At 46.0% G+C, this 26,272-nt stretch overlaps 1 protein-coding gene across 2 annotated transcripts in view; it reads right to left on the bottom strand.

Moving 5' to 3' along the window:
• Nucleotides 1-19,878: 19,878 nt before the first annotated feature.
• ZNF275 (zinc finger protein 275) overlaps nucleotides 19,879-26,272 on the bottom strand; it is a 17,014-nt gene continuing 10,620 nt past the window's right edge. The window contains exons 1-4 of one of the 2 annotated variants that reach the window (XM_012002231.1): nucleotides 23,874-23,888; nucleotides 23,307-23,415; nucleotides 22,452-22,553; nucleotides 19,879-21,256 (exon numbers count right to left, since the gene is read on the bottom strand). In XM_012002231.1, coding sequence (XP_011857621.1) covers nucleotides 20,100-21,256; nucleotides 22,452-22,553; nucleotides 23,307-23,415; nucleotides 23,874-23,888 — 1,383 coding nt within the window. In that variant the 3' untranslated portion in view covers nucleotides 19,879-20,099. Of the gene's footprint in view, nucleotides 21,257-22,451; nucleotides 22,554-23,306; nucleotides 23,416-23,873; nucleotides 23,889-26,272 lie in introns of those variants that run through there. The other variant, XM_012002232.1, reaches the window with a different exon arrangement.

Below are 26,272 nucleotides of genomic sequence, written 5' to 3'. Positions count from 1 at the left end.
ATTTAATATAATGCTTATTATATTAAAACATAAATTGAGAGTAATTTAAAAGAACAATGTAGTACTAATATATGAATAGAAGACAGAACAATAGAAAAAACAGAAAGTCTAAAATACATCTAAATACAAACGAGGATTTAGAATATGATCGAAATGTTATTTCAGTTTCTTGGAGAAAGATGGGTTATTCAATCAATGGTGTAGGGACAAGTAGGTGGCCATCTGGGAAAAATGTGAAGTTGAATCCCACCTCATAAGCAACCAACTAAATTCTGGATGGATCAGATTTAAAGATTAAAAAAAAAACTATAAAAATATTGGAAGAAAATATGGGACATTTAAAATATGTTGGAAGAGAGAAGGCCTTTTAAAGTTATGACAGAAGCCAAAACAGAGAAGTTTGATTAATTCAGCAGATAAAAACAAAAAGTTACTTCAATACAAAACTTCCTGCCAGCAAAGTCCAGGGCAAATGTTAAACCGGGAAAATTATTTGCAATTCCTGTTGGAGACAAGGAGGCTAATTTTCCTATTATTTAATAGCTCCTACAAAATAGTAAGAAAAATGGCAACAACACAATAGCAAAACAGGCATAAACTAGGAATATGGTTAATGGGAGAGAAATACAAATGACTTCCAAATAAGAGAAATCCAAATCAAAACCACCTGCTTTCATTTATCAGACTGGCAAAAGTAGAAAAGTTTGATAGCACCCAATGTTAGCAAGAGTGTGGGCAAATAGGCACTGTCCTATGTTGCTTATGGGAGTTGGACCTGGTATAACTTCTGTGGGGGTAATGTGGCAACATCTATCAAAATTACATTTTGGGACCCAGCAATTGCACATGCAGGAATTGATTCTGCAGATATATTTTTGTGAAAAGATAAAAGAATACTAGATGAACATTAAAGAGAATGAAGAAATTAGGTGCTGATATAAACCATCTCCAACACACAATGTTAATTTAAGAAAGAAAAGTAAAGCACAGCGTGAGTAGTATGCTAGCATTTGTATAAAACAGGAATGTGTGTGTGTGTGTGTGTGTGTGTGTGTGCATGTACATGCATAGAATGTCAATGGATAATTGTTGAAGTTGGGTGGTGGGTATGTGGAGGTTCATTATACCATTTGCTATTTATTGTGTATGTTTGAAATTGCCCATTATAAAAAGTTGAAAAATATACTTAAATGATGACAGTAAAAAGAACATCTCTAGAAGAATAAACAAAAACTGGGGAATACTGGTTGCCTCCACAGGCAATGTATTAATTAGGAACTGTATTCAATGGAGTAACAGACAACCAGCAATGGGGATTTAAACACAAAAGAGTTTATTTTTTCCATGTATGGAGATGTGTGGAAGTAGGCAGTTGCTGGCTTTGGTTAGTTGCTCAAGGATGTCAAGAGAGATCTTTACTATTTTCTTGGCTTTTTTTTTTTTTTTTCCATACGCACCAACACAGTTGCTGAAGCTCCAGCCATTAAATATGTGTTCTAGGTTAGGAGGAAGAGAAAGTGTGGGGACCAAATGGGGCAGCTCCTGGTAATTCAGCCCATTGTCAGGAACTTTCCAGAAGCTCCACCCAATGACTTCCACTCTCATTTTACTGGCCACCCCTATCTGCAAAGGTGAATGGGAAATGTAGATTTGAAACTTGCAACACTACTACTCCCAACAAACTTTTTACAAAACAAATAATGAGAAGGGTCAAAATAAATGGATTTTAAAAAGGCCAGGAAAATACTAACAGAGAGAAAGCAAGTAGAACAATACTACTATCATGTAAAATGGAGCTCAAAGCAAAAAGCTTTCTCAGGGACAAATATGACTATTCCTATACGTAAAAGACACAAGCTTAAAGGGTTGGTGCCCAATATAGATTCATAATATGTGAAACAAAAACCTGATAGAAGTTCAGAAAAAATTGACAAGTTCATAGTCAGAGTGAAAGAGATTTGCTATACTTCTCTCAGGAACTGATAGACCAAGGAAACAACAAAATAAACAATAATATAGAAGCTCTGAATAACGCAAGTTAGGAGCTTGACCTAAGAGGTGCACAGTGTGCATAACTGCATCTGACAATCAGATAACACAGATTTTCTTCTCAAATGTATATGAAACAGTACCCAAGACTGACTATATATTTGGTCGCAAAGAAAATCTCAAGTTCAAAGGCAGAAACCATATTTATTGAATACAAAGCACTAAAATAAGACATTAGTAACTAAAGGAAAGCCCCCAATACTGAAAATAATGATTAATAAAATAAATTGCAAAAAGCCCAGAATAGTTGAAAATATCAATATTTAAAAATGCACAAATTCATGGAGATATTGGTCAGGAGAAAAGAAGGTGAAAAAACAAATAAATATAATAAGAAACAGGACAGGGTGTAAACTTCAGATGCAGAGTCTGTTTTTCTAAAACATGTAAGAGAATACTATGTATAGGCCGGGCGCAGCAGAGGCTGAGGCGGGCGGATCACTTAAGGTCAGGAGTTAGAGGCCAGCCTGGCCAACATGGAGAAACCCTATCTCTACTAAAAATACAAAAATTAGCCAGGCATGGTGGCACATGCCTGTAATCCCAGCTACTCAGGAGGCTGAGACAGAAGAATCACTTGAACCCAGGAGGCGGAGGTTGCAGTGAGCCGAGATTGTGCTACTGCACTCCAGCGTGGGCGACAGAGCAAGACTCTGTCTCACACACACAAAAAGAATACTATATATAGTTTTATGTGAATAAATTAGAAAATACAGATAAAATAGAAAATTTTCTAGAAAAATACAAATTATAATAATTGGTCAAGAAGTAGAAAATCAGAATAAACCAATATCCGTAGAAGAAATGTAAAGATAGTCAAAGATTTATGCTTCAATATTGCATCAGGCCCAGGTGGTTATATGGTTAAATTCTGCTAAATCTGAATTGAAATAGGTAATTCTCATATTGTAGAAACCCTTCTCTGCATTGGAAAAGATGGAAAGCATCCAAACCCATTTTACGAGGCTACTATAACTCTGATACCAAAATTGGAATAAGATTGCACAGTAAAAGCACTGTGTAGATCAATTTTCCTCCTGAACAAAAACACAAAGACACCTCATATTCATGAGGGCATTACAAGGATCCTTTATCATGTCAAAGTACAGGTTCCCTCCAAGAATGCAAAGATAAATCAATATTAACAGTTATTAATGTAATTCACTTCATTACTGGTTAAAGGGGAAACATAATATATTATCTCAACTGATGTAGGAAAAGCATTTGATAAAATTCAGCATCTATTCTCAGCATCCTTGCCAACTTTCTGTAATGGACTCAGCCTGATCAATGCAAGACAAGAAAGAAATACAGAGTATAAATGTTGGACGAGAAAAGACTATAATTATTCAGATATGTTGTGCTCATTTTCTAAAGAATCTAAAAGAAGGACCTGACAAATCTTTAATGTTCATATGAGATGTTTTCACAAGCTCTACCTTTCCAGCAATGACCAATTAACCAATATACTATTTTTAAAAACCTTGTAATCCTCAGAGCAACACAAACTATAAAATCATTTGAACTTAAAAGGCATAAAAATGCATAAGACTGATATAAAGAAAAATATAAAAACTCACTACAGGACATAAAAGTAGTCTGAATAAATGATAAGATATATCATGTTCTTGGATAGAAAGACTCAACTTTGAAAGACGTGTGTTCTTCTGAAAGTAATCTATAACTTTAATGCAATCCCAATAATAATCCCCAAAGGATTTCAATAGAACCTGGGAGGCAAATCTTAAATCAATTTGGAAGAGAAATGTACAAGATTGGCAAAAAATCTGAAAAGAAAGAAACTACTAGATATCAAAACTTATAAAGCAATAGTTAAAACAGTAGAGTATTGAAGCAAGAATCAACATATTAATTGATAGCACAACAGAAATTCCAGAAACACACCCATGAAAATTTGGCTACTTAGAATTCATTCATCCATCCATTCAGTTGACAAATCATCATGTGCCAGACATTATTTTAGGGGTGAGGAAAACAAAGCCTCTGCCCTCACGGAAGCATGGAGCTTACTTTCTACGTGATGAACTTGGCATTTCAAATAATCAGGGGAAGGATGGTATTGGGACAATTGGCTATTCATGTAAGGAAAACAAAATAATAGATCCTAACTATATATCATAGAAAAGACATATTCCTGAGTGAATAATAAAAAGTTTAAACATAAAAAACAAAACTGTAAAAAGAAAAGTATACAAGCAAATTTACAAAAACAAGACTAGAGGATAAAGAAGATGTTATTAAGTAAGGCACAAAATGTACACACCATAAAAGAAAAGCCTGATACATTTGAGGACATAACTGTGAAAAATATAACTTCTGTAGGACAATAAACGTGCCATTAACTAAGTTAAAAATACGACTGTGGGGCCGGGCACGGTGGCTCACGCCTGTAATCCCAACACTTTGGGAGGCCGAGGTGGGTGGATCACGAGGTCAGGAGATCGAGACCATCCTGGCTAACACGGTGAAATCCCGTCTCTACTAAAAATAAAAAAAATTAGCCGGGTGTGGTGGCGGGCACCTGTAGTCCTAGCTACTCGGGAGGCTGAGGCAGGAGAATGGTGTGAACTCAGGAGGCGGAGCTTGCAGTGAGCCAAGATCGCACCACTGTACTCAAGCCTGGGCGACAGAGTAAGACTCCATCTCAAAAACAAAACAAAACAAAACAAAAACAAACAAAAAAGCACAAAACACAGTGGAAGAAGCATCTACAACATACATAACAGACAAAGGGTTACTATCAAGCATATAAAAAGAACTGCATGTCCATAGGGAAATCAGCAAAGGGTATGAAAGAGCAGTTTACAGAAGAGGCCATTGAATGGTCTGTAATAGTAAAAAGATGTTCAACCTGACAGCACTAGTAATCAGGGAAGTGCAAATGATAAGGAAGTATCTGCCATTTTTGCCCATTTGTTTTGGCTAGGGTGGGGGGACATGGGAACTCTTGCCACTTGGTACAGGCTTTTTTGGAGGGAAAGTTGCCAGAATCTACTTTTAAAATGCCTGTACCCTTTGAACCCAGTAAATGCCACTTCTGGGGATCTCTGGGCAAGACTGCTCATTGTCTCCCGGGCCCAAGGGCTATTATTCCTGGGTGCTAGGCTGCTCAGCTAGACAAGATTATCCCAGCATCCCTTGGGGTGAGTGTGGTGCCCACTCCCCACTTGAGCTCCTCCTCAAGTGGAGCTGCTGTAGCAGGGTCCCTGAACCACTGTGCACCCACAAATTGTTTGTTAGTGGTGGGTCCATGACCAGCGTTAACTTTTAAACAAATCTATAAATTTGGAAAGGAGAAAGGAGACTTTACTTCTTTTTAAGGGTTACAGCTTGCAAGGTGGTCATCCCACAGGCTGGGAAGTGTGCCTCTGGTCAAGACAAGAGACAGGCACTTCGAAGGAGGAGGGGTTGGGCTAGGATCTTAGTGCTGGACAGGTTAGCTAAAGATACATATTCAACAGGTTACAGGAATAGCTATGAATATTCATAAAGGGGGTCCTGACACACGTGTACTGAACAAACATGCATGTAACATATGACCCATGTTCCCTTTGGGGTGGAGACTTAACATTTAAATGTATTACAGTTAGGTCTTATACATCCAAAGGCCTTTTCAGGACATGAAGTCACTCAAGCATGAAATCTCTGTAAACTGGCAAGAATCAGCATGTGGCTGCTGGTCTTATCAGGAGAAACTTACTGAAATCAATCTCTTGTCCCATCAAAGCTGTAGTTACGTCTGGTGGAACAGGGGTTCAGTCAGTCCATGTCTGAAGCTGGCTGAGCGGCAATTATTTATAATCTTGCTTATTTCAAGGCCAGTGCTTGTTTAGCTGCTAGAGAAAAAGAAAAAGCTTGTGGCAGTGAGAGCACAGTTCATTCTGTAAGTGTAGGGGTGTGGGACTTAACCCTTGCATGGCATGGCCTTAGGTCGTGTTTATAATTTCACATCTAATTGTCATCAAGAGTCTGTTCTGTCAGTCTTATGATCTCTATTTTAACACCAATGCAGGTTAGTTGTTGTGCTTAATCTCCAAAAGGGAGGGAGTACAATGAGGCATGTCTGACCTCCTGTCTCATCATGGCTGTGAACTCAGTTTTAAGGTTTTCTAATGTCTCCCTGGCCAAGAGGGGGTTTGTTCAGTCAGCTGGGGACTTAGGACTTTATTTTTAGTTTACATTGGGTTAGTACAGATATTAAGGCTTTTATAGTAACAGAATATCACCATGGCATATTTATTGTAAGTTAAAAAAATTTCACTCTACAATTGAATGACATAAACTGGCCTTTCACCATAGAGTTTGAGAAGTGCTGTCCTAGAGAAGAGAGGAAAAAGGCAACGTGAGGAGCTGGGGTTTCTGAGTGACTGTGTGGAGCAGAGCTGCCCCATCAACCAGGACTACATGGCTCAGACTTCTATGAGAAATGGTCCTCAATTTTCTCTAAGCTACTGCTTTATTGCAGGTCTCTTTGTTGAAGCAATCTAGTGTCACTCTACCTAACTCAGCATCTGTTGTACAGCTCACACCTGTGCACAAGAGCTCTGAGCAAGGCTCTTTCAGCATTGTTTCTATTAGCAAAACCCTGGAAAATACCTGAATGTTTACCAAGAAGGGGAAGGGTCAAATAAACCTCACTATGCTCATGCTATGAAATACTGAGCTGTAGTTAACAACACTCTCCCAACATTCTCCCATGCTTAGTTATGTGAAGAAAGTAAGTTGCATGACAAGCAGATGGCATGATAAACTGTCTATTGTGTGTGTACATATATGCAGGTAAATAGGCAGAAAAACATCAGGACAGATCCTTTCAGAAAGGGGAGTGTGACTGGGAGGGGCCAGATAGTGACTAAATGGGGTTTTTATTTTATTCATATTTGTTTAATATTTTAAAATGAGATTATGTTCACGTTTTGTTTGTGTAATTAAAAATGAATATAAAATAGACAATATTCATATTTTTTTTTCGAGACACAGTCTCATTCTATCACTCGGGATGGAGTGCAGTGGTGCAATCACAGCTCACTGCAACCTCTGCCTCTCAGGCTCAAGAGATCCTCCCACCTCAGCCTCCTGAGTAGCTGGGACTATGGGTGCGTGCCATCACACCCAGCTATTTTTTTTTTTTGTATTTTTGGTAGAGATGGGGTTTTGTCATGTTGCCCAGGCTGGTCTCAAACTTCTGCGCTCAACTGATCTGCCCACCTCAGCCTCCCAAAGTGTTAGTGTTATAGGAGTGAGCCCCTGTGCCTGACCTGTTCATACGTTTTTAATAACAACACAGAACAGAATAAAAAATCTCACTTGATGATTTGGCACACCAGCGTTTGTAGCATTGAATAAAGGAACTTTAAGAATGGAATTTAGTTTTTACTTGTTTGACTCCATTTAAGTCATAAGTGTCTTCAGAAAGAGCACCATGGGGAATTCTCATCTTGCAAGAAAAAAAAAGGAGAACCTCCAGGAGGAAAAACTCCAAAGCTGTGTACAATTGTGTTTTTGATAAATTGTCTCTAATCCCCTCAAAATAAAGAATATAAAAATATAAAGAAAAAAATAAAGCACTGGAGAAAAATGTGGTTCTCAAACACGTTTTAAAAAACTTATTTATTTATTTATTTACTTATTTATTTTTGAGACAGTATGTCACTCTGTCTCTCAGGCTGGAGTGCAGTCAAACACATTTTTATCTCAACTACACAAACTTCAAGCCAGACTTTACAGAATGCTTTAGGAAAACACTTGCTGAAAAGTTAAAGGAAATCTTGTGACTATGACCGCTATAGATGCTGGCAGTTTTCTGTAGTTAAGGGCAAAGAATTTTTGAGATTTGACCCAACTGTTAATCCTAGGAGCCAGGTTCCTTCTGGAAAACATGTCACTGAAGCCTTTCTTCTGGAATCCAGTTGGCTGCTCCAGGAGCATCAGGTGTCATCCTGTGGCCAGCAGGAAGTGGGTAAGAGCCCAATACAGGGACCCCAGGAGTCTGCTTTGGGCACCAGAGGGCCAGCTCTGAAAGTGAGGATGAAGATGGATCATTGCATTATAGTAACAGTTAGGTTTGGAGATTTTAATACTCTGTTTTCACGCTGCTGATAAAGACATACCCAAGACTGGGCAATTTACAAAGGGAGGAGGTTTAATGGACTTATAGTTCCACCTGGCTAGGGAGGCCTCACAACCATGGTGCAAGGTGAAAGGCATGTCTCACATGGCAGCAGACAAGAGAAGAGAGCTTGTGCAGGGAAACATCCCTTTAAAAACTATCAGATCTTGTGAGACTTATTCACTATCATGAGAACAGCACAGGAAAGACCTGCCCCTATGGTAATTGAATAATTACCTCCTGCTGAGTCCCTGCCACAACATGTGGGAATTCAAGATGAGATTTGGGTGGGAACACAGCCAAACCATAGCATTCTGCCCTGTCACCTCCCAAATCTCATGCCCTCACATTTCAAAAAAAATCACGCCTTCCCAACAGTCCCCCAAAGTCTTAACTCATTTCAGCATTAACTCAAAAGTCCACAGGCCAAAGTCTCATTTGAGACAAGGCAATTGCCTTCCACTTATAAGCCTGTAAAATCAAAAGCAAATTAGTTGCTTGCTAGATACAATAGGGGTACAGGCATTAAGTAAATACAGCTGTTCCAAATGAAAGAAATTGGCCCAAACAAAGGGGCTACAGGCCCCATGCAAGCCTGAAATCCAGCAGGGCAGTCAAATCTTAAAACTCCAAAATGATCTCCTTTGACTCCATGTCTCATGTCCAGGTCATGCTGATGCAAGAGCTGGGCTCCCACGGACTTGGGCAGCTCCACTCCTGTGGCTTTGCAGGATACAGTTTCTCTCCTGGCTGCTTTCACAGGCTGGTGTTGAGTGTCTGCAGCTTTTCCAGGTGCACAGTGCAAGCCATCAGTGGATCTACCATTCTGGGGTCTGGAGGATGGTGGCCCTCTTCTCACAGCTCCACTAGGTGGTGCCCCAGTAGGGACTCTGTATGGGGGCTCTGACCCCACATTTCCCTTCCATACTGCCTAGCAGAGTTCTCCATGAGGGCCCCACCCATGCAGTAAACTTCCGTCTGGGTATCCAGGCATTTCCATACATCCTCTGAAATCTAGGTGGAGGTTCCCAAACCTCAACTTTTTTTTTTTTTTAGATAGTGTCTTGCTCTGTCACCCAGCCTGGAGTGCAGTGACATTATCTTGGCTCATTGCAACCTCCACCTTCTGGGTTCAAGTGATTCTCCAACCTCAGCCTCCTGAGTAGCTGGGATTACAAGCGTGCACCACCACGTCCAGCTAATTTTTATAGTTTTAGTAGAAACAGGGTTTCTCCATGTTGGCCAGGTTGGTCTCGAACTCCTGACCTCAAGTGATCTGCCCACCTTAGCCTTCCAAAGTGTTGGGATTACAGGTGTGAGCCACCATGCCTGGCCCCAAACCTCAATTCTTGACTTCTGTGCACTTGCAGGCTCAACACCACATGGAAGCTCTCAGGGCTTGGGGCTTCCACCCTCTGAAGCAATAGCCCGAGCTGTACTTTGGCCCCTTTTAGTCACAGCTGGAGTGGTTGGGGCACAGAGCACCAAGTCCCCAGGATGCACACAGCAGAGGGACCCAGGGCCTGGCCCACAAAACTATTTTTTCCTCCCAGCCCTCCAGGCCTGTGATGGGAAGGGCTGCCACAAAGGTCTCTGAAACACCCTAGAAGAATTTTCCCCATTGTCTTGGTGATTAACATTTGACTTACTCTTACTTATGCAAATTTCTGCAGCTGGCTTGAATTTCTCCTCAGAAAAGGGAATTTTCTTTTCTATCACATTGATAGGCTGCAAATTTTTCTAACTTTTATGCTCTGTTTCCCTTTTAAAACTGAATGCCTTTAAAAGCACCCAAGTCATATCTTGAATGCTTTGCTGCTTAGAAATTTCTTCCACCAGATACCCTAAATAATCTCTCTCAAATTCAAAGTTCCACAAATCTCTAGGGCATGGGAAAATGCTGCCAGTCTCTTTGCTAAAACATAACAAGAGTCACCTTTGCTCCAGTTTCCAACAAGCTCCTCATCTCCATCTGAGACCACCTCAGTCTGGATTTCATTGTCCATATAATTACCAGCATTTTGATCAAAGAAATTCAACAAGTCTCTAGGGAGTTTCAAACTTTCCCACATTTTCCTGTCTTCTTCTGAGTCCTTCAAAATTTGGAATCCAACCTCTGCCTGTTACCCAGTTCCAGTCACTTCCACATTGTTCTGTGCAGGAAATGCATGAGGGGAGAAAAAAGACACACACACAATACTTTTAAGGGTAAACAAACTTTATCCCATGTAAATGGCAAGGCAGATATAATAAGCAAATGATATAATAATAAGCAAATGATATAATAAACAGATTGATACAATAAGCAAATTGCAATGGGAAGGGGAGAAGGGAATATATATATATATTTACACTCACCAGATTATGGAGGATTCACCACCAGACTGGGAAGCAACAGTCTGGGCTCCAGAGTCAGAAGCAACAGCCTGGGCTCCAGAGTCAGACACTTCACTCACCAGACCATGGAGGATTCACCATCAGACTGGGAAGCAACAGCCTGGGCTCCAGAGTTGGCCACTCATCTGCGGCACAGAATAGGAGAGGTCTCATGAAGGTTTGGTGCAGTCTGGGACCCTAGCTCTTTTTGTAACGAGTTGTTTGGCATCAGGCCCAGTCACGAGGGCCCTTCACGACTGGGCCCAAGGAATATAAAAAGGTCAACTTGTTTTTGCAATTGTCTATCGTTTTTCAATGTATAGGAATAGATTGAAATGGAGATTTCTCTGAAACAGCAGTGGATGAACGTCTCAAGGGGCTCACACAACCTGTTCCGGGACTTGGTGACCACTGTTTGTGTCCATGTTCAATTGAGTTCAAATTTAACATTTAACTTTTCCTCCACACACATTTTCGGGTATCTTTTCAGCAGTACCCCACTCTACTGGTGCCAATTTACTGTTTTAGTCTGTTTTCATGCTGCTGATAAAGACATTCCCAAGACTGGGTGATTTACAAAAGAAGGAGGTTTAATGGACTTACAGTTCCACGTGGCTGGGGAGGCCTCACAATCATGGCAGAAGGTGAAAGGCACATCTCACATGGCAGCAAACAAGAGAAAAGAGCTTGTGCAGGGAAATGTGCCTTTTAAAAACCATCAGATCTTGTGAGACTTATTCACTATCCTGAGAACAGCATGGGAAAGACCTGCTCCCATGGTAATTGGATAATTACCTCTCACTGGGTCCCTCCCACAATATGTGGGAATTCAAGATGAGATTTGGGTGGGGACACAGCCAAACCATACCAGAGATAAATTTCAGAATTACTATTGAATCTTGGAAGTTCATTCCCCAATGGTGAAATTTGGGCTTTGGCTTTGGTCATTGGCATTTGTTGCCCTTCCAAAGTGGGCTTGGTGCCCTGAGGCTTCTTGAGGTTCAGGGGCAACACACCCATCCTCCACCATTTGGCCCCTCCCATTTGGCAGCTCCTGGCCTTGGGGACCTTCTGAGCCATGGTGGAGGCTTCATCCATCCCCATTCTCCAGGCACCTGCCACCCACCTGCCACCTCCAACCAGGAGGTCAGCACCTTTGTGCAGTGGCCACCCAGAGGCCTGGGAGGGACTTGGATCTGGAGGGTCTCCTGCTGTCAGACCTTGCCTAAGGCTCTGCACCCTCCCCCCAGCCCTCCAGCCCTCCACCTTCCTCAGGTGGGGACCTCCCCATGTCTCTCTCTCCAGGTGTGTAAAGCCTGAGGACACCCTGGGGAGTTGGAGAGTAGAGGGCCCCCTGTTGCCCAGGTCCCCAGGCCCCCCCACCTGCATGCGCTGCAGAATCCTCCAAGTGCACCAGTTCCCCAGCTCTGCATATTTGCCCGCCAGTTCCTTGTCTGCCTCCCTGAGCTGCTCTGCCAGGTTCAGCAGCATCATGGGTAATGCCATGGGCTCTGTGGCTGGGGACCCATGGAGCTGGGGCCAGCCCAGTCCTGATGAGTCCTTCCACACCCAGTGGACGATCTGATCCATCATCTCCACCACTTCCATCTGGGGGTGCAGGAGATGAGGTGAGGCCCAGGCTGAGGCTACATTCTGTCCCACCTGTCCCATCCCCAAGGACATGGCCCTGGGTGGGAGAACCAATTTCTCTCATGAATTCCAAAGACATCTTCATCCAGGGCCCCGGTGTCCAGTGAGGTCAGGAAGATGTGCCCCACTAGGGGGCTCCCAGTCTGGGGGTGCAACCCCTCCCAGGCTGTGGGGTCAGGGTCTGGCAGCACAGGGAGCCCAGGGAGGAGGGAGGGGCCTCTTCCCGGTTGGGGGCAGGGTGTAGTTAGTACCCTCTCTGTCTGGGCCTCTGTGGCATCCAGCAGGGGGGTGTTCAAAGGTGAAGGAGACTTCTGTGGGGAAGGGAGACACCTGTAGACACCAATGACAAACAGCTCAATAAGGGGTGGAGGTGCCAGAAGTCCTTGGACTGTAGAGGCCCAGAGGAAACACCTCAGGACTGCAGAATTTGCAATAGGGAAGAAAGGGATGAACAGACTTAAACTTGTGGGAGAAGCTGGCTTGTTGGAGAAGATGTGGCAGAGGACTGGGATGGACAGAGAACTAGCAGTACAGCATCCCGGGAGTGACGTAGACCAGCCAGCTCACAGCACCCTGAGGTGCCGGCCCCACCCACCTTTGAAAGTGCTGAGGTGACAGGCTGACCTTTCAGTAAAGAACTCTCTGTAGCACGGTGGGGCCTGCTGGGCTTGGGTGAGGACCACCCCACTGGAGCTGCCTTTCTTCCCCAGAGGTCGACAGGTGCAGAGTGGAACATGGACTGGGCCCAGAAAGGCAAGGCAAGGCAAGGCAAGGCAAGGCAAAGAGGCAGGGATGTCAGTGAGGCTGATGGAGCAGGGCTGGGGCAGGGATGGAGAGGTGCCAGAGAGTAATGTATTAATAAAATCCCATAGCATCTGAGGAGGGAGTGGGGGGATTTATCCACTAATGTTGTATATGCATTTGGCTTGGTAGTTGTTGTGTAACCCAGCTCCACTCAAGTGCACAAATCCTACCTAGGAGCACAGCTTGGTGAACATTTACATAGGCCCCACTTGTGGTGACATTTTGGCTGCAAGTCTGTTTTTCTCTCTGGCACTCTGTCCTTGAGGACAGGGACCTTGTCACTTGCTTTTACATCTCTGGGGCCCAGCACAGAGCAGGTGCTCAATAAATACTTGTTGAATAAAGGTCAGAAAAGGGATGACAGAGCATAGAGTTTTTCTGACACATCTTGCCCGAAAAAAATTTGAGGCCATGTTTGTTTATTGTGCAGTGAGCTTTTGAATGAAATGCATTTCAGCCCAGAAGGTGCATCACGTCTACTGGAGACTAATGAGGGTGGACAAAGACACAGCTCTGGAAGCTTCAGGAAAATAGGCTGGGAGAGTGTTGGGGAGGGGAAGCTAAAATGCAGTAGGCATGAAAGCAGAAGCCCCCATTTCTACCTGCTGGCCTGTCCTTCCTGCAATGAGAGGTAGGCTGGGGCTGAGGGCTGTGATGGGGAATCTGGGCTAGAGGAATCAGGGCTGCAGACACTGGCCCAGAGATTAGGGGCTGGGGACTGTGAACTCTCAGGCCAGCAAGAGACTTCTAGGGTGTAGCACGTGATCTTTCCAATAATCTTGGATTTTTTAATGTTCCACCAGGGAGGAGAGCCAAAAGGCACATCCCATTTCCTCAGATGCCTTCTTGTTTGTTCTACAGAGGGTGGTGTTGGAAGAGCTACAGTGCTCAGGCAGGCAGGGGCACTAGGAGAGGGGCAGGAGATAATATTCTCAATCCTCTACTAGGATTGAGATAATATTCTCAATCCACCCATCTTAGAGAACAGAGAACACACATTTAAACAGGTGTTCACGCAGTCAGGTGCGACTTGGCCTACTAGGGGCCCATAGGACCCCCAGAGGAAACCCCATGCTGTCCCCTCCTGCCTTGGGTGCAGTGTCAGCTGTGCAAATGGACCCATGCACATCTGAGGCTTACCAGAACAGCTTGCACACGTTTTAAGAAAAAACAAACAGGTGGAATTCTCAGTAACAAGTGCCATAATGATGCTTTTCCAGCAACTAAGTGACTTGCAAGTGGCGAGGGCTGGGCCACGCCAGGGCAGGCACTGGCTAGGGGTAGACGCACTGGGAGGTGGCTGCCTTGCCAAGTAGGAAGCAACCCTCAAGGGGGGGCAGTATCGCTCCACCCACCCAGAGCTGCACCTGGGGTAGAAGAATTGACAGTGGTGATGAGCATGGGCCCCTGCCAGAAGCCAGGGAGACTGGGGCAGTGGAGAGAGTCATGTTGTCTCCTCCTGTTGGCTCCCATCGGGATGTGCACCCCGGAGCCCAAGGGATAGGATGTCCTTCTGCAATTGGGCTGCTGGCTCCACAGCTGAGCCATTGGCATTTAGAAGGGTCAGGAAACTGGGGCCTGCTCCTGCCCCTGACTTCTCTGAGGCAGTGGTCACCAGGCAGACGGCCAGCCACAGACCACCAAGAGGAATGAACTCCTGCTCCCACACCTATGCAGCCTAGAGAGGTGGGATGATTCTCAAGTCCCAAAGCCATGTTAATCCCATTCCCAGTCCCTGAGGGAGGAGCTGAGGATCTGGCCTTGTCTTCTGCTCCCACCTGGAATTACAACTTGGGGAGCCCTCGCTGCAATGAGGGGAGGCTGAATGAAAGACCCCTTTCTGCCGAGGGAGAGCTCAGAGCTCCAGGCAAACCAGCTTCCCCATCAGGGTGCTTCCTCTTCCCTCCAAGTGCCCGGCAAGCACTGGAATAACCATTCCCAGCAGGGGCCACAACAGCACCTGGACCCTAGGAGGGGGCAGTTTCCAAGTGCAAGGACAAGTATAGAACCCTATGGCATGGAGAAAGGAGCAAGGGAAGTGGCAAACGAAGCTGTGACAAAAGACGTCAAGGAAGACCAATGCCATTTAACATATATTTATTGAAATCTACTTGATGCAAGGCACTGTGCTAGATTTGGTAGGGGATCAGACACGAAAGGCCACCCCTGTCTTCTAAGAGCTCACAATTAAACGGGTGGGGGAGGGCTGAGGAGGAGGGGGTGAAGCCAAGTCCACAAACAGCTCTAGTGCAAGGCTGATTATAGTGAGTGCCAGAAAACAGACAAGGTAATGAGATGGGGGGAATGAGAAAAGAGTGCCAACCCAACAGAAAAATACAGAGATACGCAAATGACACTGAGGGCCAAGTTTAAAGAGACAGTTTCTGCTTTGCAAAGTAAACACCCAAAGTGATGCAATGAGAACCACAGAATGCAAGCACATTAGTAAGAGAAGTTAGCAATCCCCCCATCTGATGGACATGCTGGAAATCGTGAAACACTTCAAAAATAAGAGAACAGGGTGAGCTGTGACTTCACTCATTTTATGGCCTGCACGTGGTGGGTTCAGTAAAGGAACAAAACCTAGACATAAAATCACAGGTTAAATTCACTGAGACTAGAAGGCATCAACTTTCACCCATCTTAGAGAACAGAGAACACACATTTAAACAGGTGTTCACGCAGTCAGGTGCGACTTGGCCGGAAAGCAGTCAAGTGGCAAAATGCAATAGAAAACAGCAGAGACCCACTCAAGCTGACTCAAGTCAAGGAGTCTGTAGTGGGGACACACGTGGACCAATGAGGGCTGCTGCCAGAAATCCAAGAACATACCATGGCCAGGCCTTCCTCCCAGCAGGTGCCACACTCCTCACTCCTCTGAGTACTGTGCTGCCCCCCACACCTTCTGATGCCTAGAAGGTTCTGTTTCCTTGTTTGCATTGCCGATCTGGAAGGCCTGGTGGTGTCCATGGTCCGTCGTGTTCTGCCAGCTCTATGCTCTGAAGATTGCCTGCTGCCCTTGGGTCAGGTGTTCAGTTCTGGCTGAATTAATGTGGCCTAGAAGGGGGGTGGCAAATCACATGGTATGCAACAGGGCCACAACCCAGGGCTGCAGGTAGGGCAGGCGCTGTGCCAGTTCTAGCACAAAATCAAGCACATGGAATGCAACACCACTGGAGAAAGATGCCTGCTGCAATCGGGTGGGGACTATTCTGGAAATGCAAGAGTGGGGTGACACAGCTAATGGACACAGCTCATTGTAATAAGCAGCAGAAATGGTAAACAATTAGTTTCTTTTGAAAATTTTCACAAGTATTCAAAACTCTAATAAAAGTAATGGAGGATTTCTTTTTTCAAATGGTAGGAAAAGAACATATTTCTTTTTTTTTTTTTCTTTTTCCATGTCAGGCGGGTAATGTGCCAACATAGTAACAAGGTTTGAAGGAGGCACATCTCACACATGTGCATGAAAACCCAATTGTCACGTGTATGAACTACAAAAGGATCAGGAAAAGAACACATTCCCTCGCAATAGGAATACATGAGAGTAGAAAGAAAACTGGAACGAGGTAGATGCATGAATGCACAGACAAGGATATGTGACAGGAAGCTGGGTGATATTTTGCATCTGACATAGTAGTAAACCTAGAGAGCCCAAGGAAATCCACCCCAAGTTACCAGAGGCGAGAAATGAACTCGGCGAAATTAAATGACACACGTTAAAGCCACAGACTGCGTTGAAAGAGAACACGGGTTTTACCGCAAACACTACGAACAGCTGTTCCATCAACCTTGACAGCAAAGACCAGATCTTTAGTGTTAACTCTAAAAGAGCATTTGTTTGAGAGAAAATTATTGAACCGAAGATGGGAAAGAGTCAAGGAGGACAGGAAGGGATGCCAAGACGCCACGTCCCAGTTGGGAGCAGTGATAACTTTATGCTACGTTCTGAGTTAATGCTGCATTCAATGGGATCCCTTCATAAAAGGGATCTACTTCAGTGGGATCCCTCATGAAACGCAACAAACGATGAACGAACGGGCAAGACATGGCAGAGTACTTCTAGGTAAAGGTGCCAGACTTGCCCTGGTCGAGGTCAACCTTCTTTATCAAATGACAGCTGTACAAAACACATCCTAACAACTCGAAAAGAGAAAACGGATCCGAGAAGAAAGTAGTGATTTCAGACACAGATTCACAACTACTCCAAGAACTGAGGCCCACAGGGCAAAAGGAATCACTATGTAACAAGTGTTTTTGGCTCCTCTCCAGCCTAGGGGTCAGGGTGGAGATGTCGCATAATGCCACTGTGGTGGCCTGGGTCCATTTGAGAGGACCTTCTGGCCAAGCTCACAGGGGTCATTGTAGGACCTTGCTTCCCAGGATGGGAGCCTGAGAAGCCCTTCCAAGTTGTGTCTGCTAGGAAGCTCTGCCTCAGCCTTGGTGGGCCCACAAGGGCACACTTTCTTGCCAGGCCCTCCTAGTGTCCCTGTCCCCAGCCACAGCTGCTGGGAAGTCACACCACAGCCCTGGTGGGGCTGGCTTCTATCTGTGGCTTCTGTGGACCACTGGAGGGGCAGGTTCCTCGCCAGACCTTGCTGCTGTTCCTCTTGGTGGAGCCCGCTAGAAATGGCAGCTCGGACCCAGGAGGACCAGCTTCTACCTGTATGCCACACAGACTGTCAGAAGGGTTCCACTGCCCTCCAAACCTTTGCTTTAGTGCTCCTCCTGGTCATGACTGTTGCAAGTCATAGCCCAGGGCAGTGCTGCCAGCTTCCATCCACATAACACGCAAGCCATCGGAGGGGCAGGGTTCCTCTCCAAGCCTCTGCTCTGTTGCCCTCGCTTAGGTGTGGCTGCAGGAAGTGATGCCAGAACACATGGGTGAATTTTCCCCTAGCTGCCCAAAGCAGAAGCCTATGAACCAATCTCTTTCTAGTTCTAGAGTCACTGGCTGAAAGGAGGATGTGGTCCAGGCGAGTCTTCTTGTGTCCAAGGAGATGTCTCGTGGGTGAATCTGCTGTTCAGTCACTGAATCCACTCCGAGCACTGCCAAAGCTCCCAGGAGCTCAAAGGATGGCTGGGCTGCTTGCTCCCAGATCAAGTTTGGACCACCCCATTGATCTAGGTGAGGCCAAGCCCTGCTGCTGCTGGCGGGGTCTATATTGATGAACAGTCACAGAGTTCTGGCTAACCTATGATGGGAGCATCTCCAGTGTGCTGCAGTGGCCAGGTTGGATAGTCAAGTGGTGCCCACAGATAGACACGGAGTCTGCATCTCGGATGAGGAAAGAGCCTGCTTCTCTGGCCCATTTCCATCCAGCCTGCCCACCTGGTGTACTCACCTTCCGATGGGCAGGGGTTGCAGCTTTTTGTTTGTAATTAAAATTCTGGAGAAAATGTCATCATATCTAGCTACAGAAGCAATGAAAGTTATGACAGAGTGGACAAAAAATGAATGCTTGGATATGTAAAAATTAAAAGCTTTCACAACAAAAATGTAATAAAACTGCCACAAAGAGCAAAGCAATAAAACTGGAAAAGAGAACATCACCATCAATATAGAAAGAACTGCCACGTAAAGTCAATATATCGGAAGGTAACTTGATAACTAGTCAAAGGAGATGAACAAACAATTTGCATGCAACAGAAACAGCATTTAAGTCATTGCATAAGAGAAAGAAGATGAGACTGGTGGTCAGGAGGCCTGGGGTCTATCCCCAGTTCTGGTACTGACAAGCCACAGAATAATGGCAATAACTATGACAATGACAATGACAGCAGATGGCCTTCACTGAGTGTGTACCTCCGTGCCAGGCTGGTGGTCCTGGCACTCTGCAGGCACGATGGCAGTCCTCGTGATAACCTTCGGAGGTAGGTGCTGTGATCACCCCCGTTTTACAGAGCTAGAAACGGAAGGTTGGAGAAGTACCATCTAGGCCTGATACCAGGAGAGGCTCTTGTTTCCAAAAGGAGGCGTCACCCTGCACTGGAGTCCTTGAGATGTATCTCTTCTTAGGGGCATGCTCTCAACTATTTTGTTTTGAACAAAATAGTGCTGCTTGAGGACAAGACCCATTAGTTCAAAACAACCCCAATCGATGCTAGTTTTGGACATGTATAGGGGACACCAAATTGAAATGGTTTAAGAAAAAAAGATACAGACATTTAACCCAGATTCAGTAACTGTTACTAGGCGTTTGGCCTCACAACGACATTTTGGGTGCTTTAAAAGAAAAGACGTTTAAAGGTTGTTTGAAAAAGTACCACCTTAAGTGGTTATATTGTAGAGTCACAGGACAGATTAAAAAATGACAAGAGAAATAGTCCTTATGTTCTGCAAATATGGTCTTGTGGCTTGGGAGAAAATTTCTAATGAGAGCCTCATGAAGGGATTGTCACTGAGCTACCGTGCAGAGTTCGGATGGAAGTGACTGGGTGTATCTTGAAACTGTCTGATGACTCAAACAGGGCTCCCATGTCGGTGAAGACCGTGAGGAGTCAGAGTAAAATGATTTCGTGAAAGGGAGGATGGCAAAAATGGGGCATTTTCTAAATTAATATATTATTTTATATAATATGTGATTTACAGTATGTATGTATAACTAAATTAATAAATTAAATATTTTAAGACATTTGAGTGTTCTATTTACATCCCTAAAAATTTATAAATTCAAGTAGGCCAAAAATCATGAGGGCAACGTTCTCTTCAGGAAAGTTGGGATCGTATTATAAGGACGCCACCATGGAATAGCTCTGTGTATTTTTCTGGGGCGGGAGGAGCTTGGACTTGATGACCTCTAAGCCCCTCCCTACCCCACATCCAGATTTGTCCTCTCTCATTCTTGGATTCAAGGCATGTGTACCTCGATGGTACTTCCTACCAGTTAAACTAGGCAAACTAAGTTAAATGGTACAAGCTACTCTCGATGGGCATAACGTAACACTTATAAATTGCTGGTGGCAGTATAAATCGGTCTCAACCTTTTGGAAGACAAAATATATAAGCGCTACAAAACTGTTCATCTCCTTTGACTCTGCCATCCCCTCTGGGGATTCCGTCCCTGTCCCGCGGGACCGCAGGGCATTTCTACTCGTGGTGGGTCGGCTGATGCTTCTGTAGCGCCGAGCGGCTCTTGAAGACACGGCCACACTGGCTGCATTCACAGCGCCGCGCCCCGCTGTGGATCCGCCGGTGGCGACTGAGGCCGGAGCTCCGGCGGAAGGCCTTGCCGCACTTGTCGCACTCATAGGGTTTCAGTCCGCTGTGGATGCGCCGGTGCTTGATGAGGTCGGAGGGACCGCGGAAGGCCTTGCCGCACTCGCCACACGCGTAGGGCCGCTCGCCACTGTGGATGCGTGCGTGCTCCAGGAGGCTGGAGCTCTGGCGGAAGGCCTTGCCGCACTGGCCGCAGGCGTAGGGCTTCTCACCCGTGTGGATCCGCCGGTGCTTGGTGAGCTCCGAGCTCCTTCGGAAGAGCTTGCCGCAGTGGGGACACCCGTATGGCTTGGCCCCACTGTGGATGCGCTGGTGCTCAGCCAGCCCGTTGACCCCTCGGAAGGACTTGCCGCAGTCGTCGCAGTCGAAGGGCAGGTGGCCAGTGTGCATGCGCTGGTGCTTGAGAAGCTCCTGGCGATCCAGGAAATCCCTGCTACATGCCTTGCAGGCGAAAGGCTTTTCTGAAGTGTGAAGTTTCTGATGTCGGAAGAGGTGGGTGTTGACTTTGAAGGACCGCCCGCACTCCTCGCAATCAAAGGGCTTCTCTCTGCTGTGGACCCTCAGATGTTGACTGAGGCCTGCATTCTTCTTAAACCGTTTTCCACACTCCTCGCACTCGAAGGGCTTTCCCTCCCTCTCCGTCTGCTCCCTCTTCTCCGCGGCATTCTCCAGGGCCCTACTGGGGCCGGGCTGGGGTTCCGCAGCTACATGGCTTTTCCTGTGCTCATTAAACTCCGCCACCCCCCTGAAGACCTTCCCGCAATCGCCACATTCCCAGCCCTTCTCCTCACTGTGGACTCTCTGGTGCTGGACAAGCAGGACTTTAAGCCGAAAGGTGTCCCCACACTCTTTACAAGCAAAATGATGTTCTATGGGCAGATTCTGTGGGCTCCCTCTCTTCCTGTCAGAGTCCCCATGCTGTCTGAATTCAGGACTGGGGCCACTGGCCCTTGGGGAGCTTGTGGACGCCATCTCCTGTGGCTGGGCGTCTTCCCCCATCGTCTGGTGTCGGGTCGCAGAGGTGCTTTCTGAAACGATAAACACAAGGCAGTGTAGTCTGCAGAGGAGGACGGAGGAAAGGGCCTCTCCTTTGTCAAGAATCTTCTTCTTTCTGAGACAGCCACTGAGCACGGGGCCTGGGCCCGGAAGCCACCAGAAGCAAGGACTGCAGAAGCCAGGGGCAGAGGGGCCTCATTCCATTCTGGACACTCTCTACCACAGTGGTGCTGAGGAGGTCACCCCTTCTGTGACTGGAGAGCAGCCACACACGTCCCCAGAGGCTCAGCTGGGCCCCCTAACCCTAACCCAAGCACCCCAAGAGCCCAGTTAATCCTCTCAAACCTAACCTATACCCCAAGAGCTCAGCTGGGCCCCCAACCCTAACCTCAACCCCAGGAGTTCAGCTGGGATCCCCAAACATAACCTGAATCTCGAAAGAGCCCTGCTGATCCTCAACCTAACCTCACCGTCAAGAGCTCAGCTGGGGCCCCAAACCCTAACTAGAACCCCAAAAGCTCGGCTGGGACCCCCAACCCTAACTTCAACTCCAAGAGCTCAGCTGGGATCCCCAAATATAACCTGAATCTCCAAAGGGCCCTGCTGATCCTCTCAACCCTAACCTCACTGTCAAGAGCTCAGGTGGGCCCCCCAACCCTAACTTTAACCCCAAGAACTCAGCAGGGTTCCCAAACTTAACCTCAACCCCAAGAGCTCAGCTGGGATCCTAACTTTAACCCGAATGCCCAGAGAGCCAAGCTGATCCTCTCAACCCTAACCTCAACCCCAGGAGCTCAAATGGGCCCCTCTACTCCTAACCTCAACCTCAAAAGTTCAGCTGGATCCCCTAACCCTAACCTCAACTCCAAGAGCTCAGCTGGGCCCCTCAACCCTAACCCAAACCCCAAGAGCTCAGTTGGAACTCCTCAACTCTAATTCAAAACCTCCAAGAGGACAGCTGATCTTCTCAACCCTAACTTCAACCCCAGGAGCTCATCTGGGCTCCCCAACCCTAACCCAAACCCCTGAGAGCTCATCTGTTTCAACCCTAACCTCAAGCCCAAGAGCTCAGCAGGGTCCCCAAACCCTAACCTCAAGCCCAAGAGCTCAGCTGGGACCCCCAACCCTAACCTGAAGCCTAACAGCTCGGCTGGGCCCTCCAACCCTAACCCAAACCCCAGCTCGGTTGGGCCTCCCCCAGTTTCCTCACATTTCTTTTTCACTCACCAGAGTACTTAGCTGGATCAGTGTTGGGCGATGGGTCTGATACCAACAGCACTTGTCCTTGTGCCAGGTGAGGGACCAAGGCAGGATTCAAAACAGGAACGCCTGCTCATGGGAAAGGAGATTGGTTACGGCGACAGCCAAAGATGACATGAGAATAGTGGAGGAACATAGGCAAGGCCTTTGAAGGGGAACCCCCTTCCATCTTCAAAGACCAGGCTGGCCTTAACCTTAGGCAAGTCATTCATTCAGTTCAAAGGTGTTTCCCAAGGTCAGGCTCCTTCCAGGAGCTTGAGGAAGGCAGGCTCTGGGCCCACCTGGGGGAGGCTCTGTGGAGGATCAAGTGGCCACCCTGAGGAGGTGATCCTCACCCTGCCTTCTGCCTGTCCACCCCCTCAGTGCTCACACATTTAACTTCATGCTCTTCCCAGACATGTGGACTTCCACAACTCCCAAATCTGACTCCCAACAGTCTCTCCTCCTAAAACCTCCTCCCCACTGCACACATGCAGACCCCTAATGGGTGAACAAGATCTTGATCACGTCAACCATTCTCTCACAAATAAACTCAAACCAAATGGTCATGCAATCTGCATAATTTGTGCATTAAAATGAGAAGAGTATTCTACATTACAGTGGCAGTGTTCTAATTTCTTTCCCAATAAAAGACTGAGAGGGGTTCTTTCCATGCCAAGAGGAGTTGGGGGAACTCATACTACTCTGACATATCAGATGTGGCAGACCCATTGTGTTTCCCCACAATCCAGGGAGAAGGTGAGCTTCTGTGGGGGTAGCCATGTGCCCCCTGCCCCACTCCAAGCAGGTGGTGAATTTGAGGAAGGGCTGGGACATCCTTACCCACATAGGTCACGTTCCCATAATATGCCAGCACCCTCTGTTCAGGGTCCAGCTTAAACCACTCCCCTGTGGTGAGGTACCATGCCACATCGTCAAATGTCACCAAATCCTGAAAGAATTCCCAGGGCTAATCAGTCTTTCCATCTATTTTAGAATGAGGCAGGGGCAGCGCCAGTAATGCCAGGGACAAGAGGCGAGGGTCTGGAGTGGGTGTCTGTTGTTAACATGGAGGCCTAACCACAGCTCCAAGAAGTCCTGAAAAGAGAACCTGATCAAGCACTAGGATCCCTGGGCCATGGCCCTGGCGTCTCATCTTTCCAAGGGACCTCCGTTCAATCACTTTCCTGGATGGAAACTCAGCTTCCCCACCTGGATGATTGGGACTTCAAGCCCAGTGGATATCCAATCCTTGGCAGCCTCTAGAAGAGAAGCAGTGGGAGGGCAGGAAGGCAGCAGCTGGGGTTCATACTCTGCCGTGTGTCATGCTGGGGCAAGAGACAGAGGCTGAGGCCAGATTCAGGGAGCGGTGAGAGAATCCCAAGCAAGGCAGAGGGAAGCACAGCTCACCTCAGCCTCCGGCATCTCAAGAGGGACTGCCAGGACCTGGTTTCCTGGTGCTCCATCCTGGGGAGAGTAAGACCTTGGGGATTAGGTGGAACTAAAGAAAGTGAAAAAGGCCATGAGTGATGACAGCCCTGTCCCTGGATCCCCTGTGAAGAGACTGGTGATTTCCTCTTCCTTGGTTTCTGATCTTGTTGAGTCTTCTCTCACATGTTGGCTGAATGACAAGCCAGGGCATGGAGATGTGTGAGAAAACACACCTTGAACAGGGCCTGGCAAAGAATGAACAGAGGCAGGCCAGAGGGAGCCAAGACAAGACCAGCAGATGCCAGCCCAAGCACAGCCAGGTGAAGACAGACCTAGACAGAGATCCAAGGGCAGGAAGACTGGCAAGCCTAGAAGTCCATGCTGACGCTGCACAGGAAGGAGGCACACCAAGATCATCAGAAGAAATAACCAGGAAATGAGAGACCCTTTCCAACTTTATAGAGGCAACAAAAAAACTGGATCAGGATGCCGGAGGGAAGACAGCAGGAATGGGGGCTTCTAGACCAGCAGTGAGGCCCTTAAAAGCCATAGCCCACTGACACAAGGAGCCTGGTGACAGCGAGACAGGTACACATGACAGCAGTTCTCTAATGCATTCAACCAAATGAGAAGTGGAACAAAACAGCTGGAAAAATAAGCCTCAAAGAAAAGATCTTCAAACACTAAATTGTTAAACAAAAGAGCTGAATGATTTCTACAAATTTTCTTCTCCTTCCAAATTGCAAATTATGTGAAAGATCCTACCACCGATATCCATGCATCACAGGCCTCTCACATCAGTGAGTTCAAAGAAACAGCTACACAGTTCCTGTTGTGATGACAGTTCAATTTAATTCATAATTCAGTAAAAAGGAAGGCTTTTTACACTGGCTCGAGACCCACAAAATCTAGCTACTCCAGAAAGACTCTTATATAAAATTAAAGATGTTAATTAAAAAGAATGGACAGAAACTTCCACGTTTGGCTGCGATGGAGTAACAAGGAACAGATTTCACATCCTGCCATAAATAAGTAGAAAAAAATGGAGAAAATATATGTGAAACAAGTTTTCAGACACTGGACAGCAGGAAGTACAGAATCACGATCCCCAAGAGAAGAGAAACAGATAAGGGGAGCCCTATCATTGCCTCAGCTGTCTGCCTGGAGGCAATTTCCAGATTGAGACTGTGTTGGGGTGGGCGAAAACCAAAGAGAGCTTAGTGGCTTTGCCAAGTTGAGGAGACACAGACCAGCATTCAGAGCAGCTGAGGCAGCTGGAAGTTGCAGAGCAGAGTTCCAGAAAGGAGTTAGTTATGCAGTAAAAAGAGCTTCAAAAAATATGTATAAGCTTCCCTTTGAGTCTTTCCTGACTACTAGGCCATGCATGCATAGAGCGAAACTCCGAAAGCCCAGGAAAAGGGTGACCAGGAAGCTGTAAGCTGAACAATTCTCAGGACACACAAAGGTAGAGAGACATTCAAGGTCTGACCAACCAGTATAGAGTCCTCTGTGATTACCTGGGACACACAGTAGAGAATCCAGAGGCCTTAGTAGTAGGGCTGATGTATTCCTAGAGCCAAAGCTACACAAGACCTGTCTCAAAGAAAGCTTAAAAATAGGCCTCAAAGGGATCAAACTGATCCACAAATAACTACCACCCCAAATCCAGACACTCAACAATATAATCTTTATAATACCCAACATCCAATCAGAAGTTACTGAAATGCCAAAAAGCACAGAAATGTGGCCAGGGCAGGGAGAATAATCAGTTTATAGAAACACACAGAAATGACCAGTGACGACTCACAGACAAGGATAACAGCCAGTTTAATGATGTACAAGCATTAAAAGAAAAACAGGAATACAGTGAGAGAAATAGAAGATATAAAAAGAACCAAATAGAACTTCTGGAGGTGAGAACTATAATATTTAAAGTGAAAATTTTACTGGATGTGATTAACATCAGATTAGATATCACACAAAAAAATTAGAGAACTTGATCTTTTCAAAAAACCAGCTCCTGGATTCATTGATTATTTGAAGGGTTTTTTGTGTCTCTATCTCCTTCAGTTCTGCCCTGATCTTAGTTATTTCTTGCCTTCTGCTAGCTTTTGAATGAGTTTGCTCTTGCTTCTCTAGTTCTTTTAACTGTGATGTTAGGGTGTCAATTTTAGATCTTTCCTGCTTTCTCTTGTGGGCATTTAGTACTATAAACTTCCCTCTACACACTGCTTTAAATGTGTTCCAGAGATTCTGGTATGTTGTGTCTTTGTTCTCCTTGGTTTCAAAGAACATCTTTATTTCTGCCTTCATTTCGTTATGTACCCAGTAGTCATTCAGGAGCAGGTTGTTCAGTTTCCATGTAGTTGAGTGGTTTT

The sequence above is a fragment of the Mandrillus leucophaeus genome, unplaced genomic scaffold (genome assembly GCF_000951045.1).
Source record: "Mandrillus leucophaeus isolate KB7577 unplaced genomic scaffold, Mleu.le_1.0 Scaffold681, whole genome shotgun sequence".
In the NCBI taxonomy this organism is placed as follows: domain Eukaryota; kingdom Metazoa; phylum Chordata; class Mammalia; order Primates; family Cercopithecidae; genus Mandrillus; species Mandrillus leucophaeus.
This window is presented reverse-complemented; position numbering and strand designations above follow the sequence as displayed.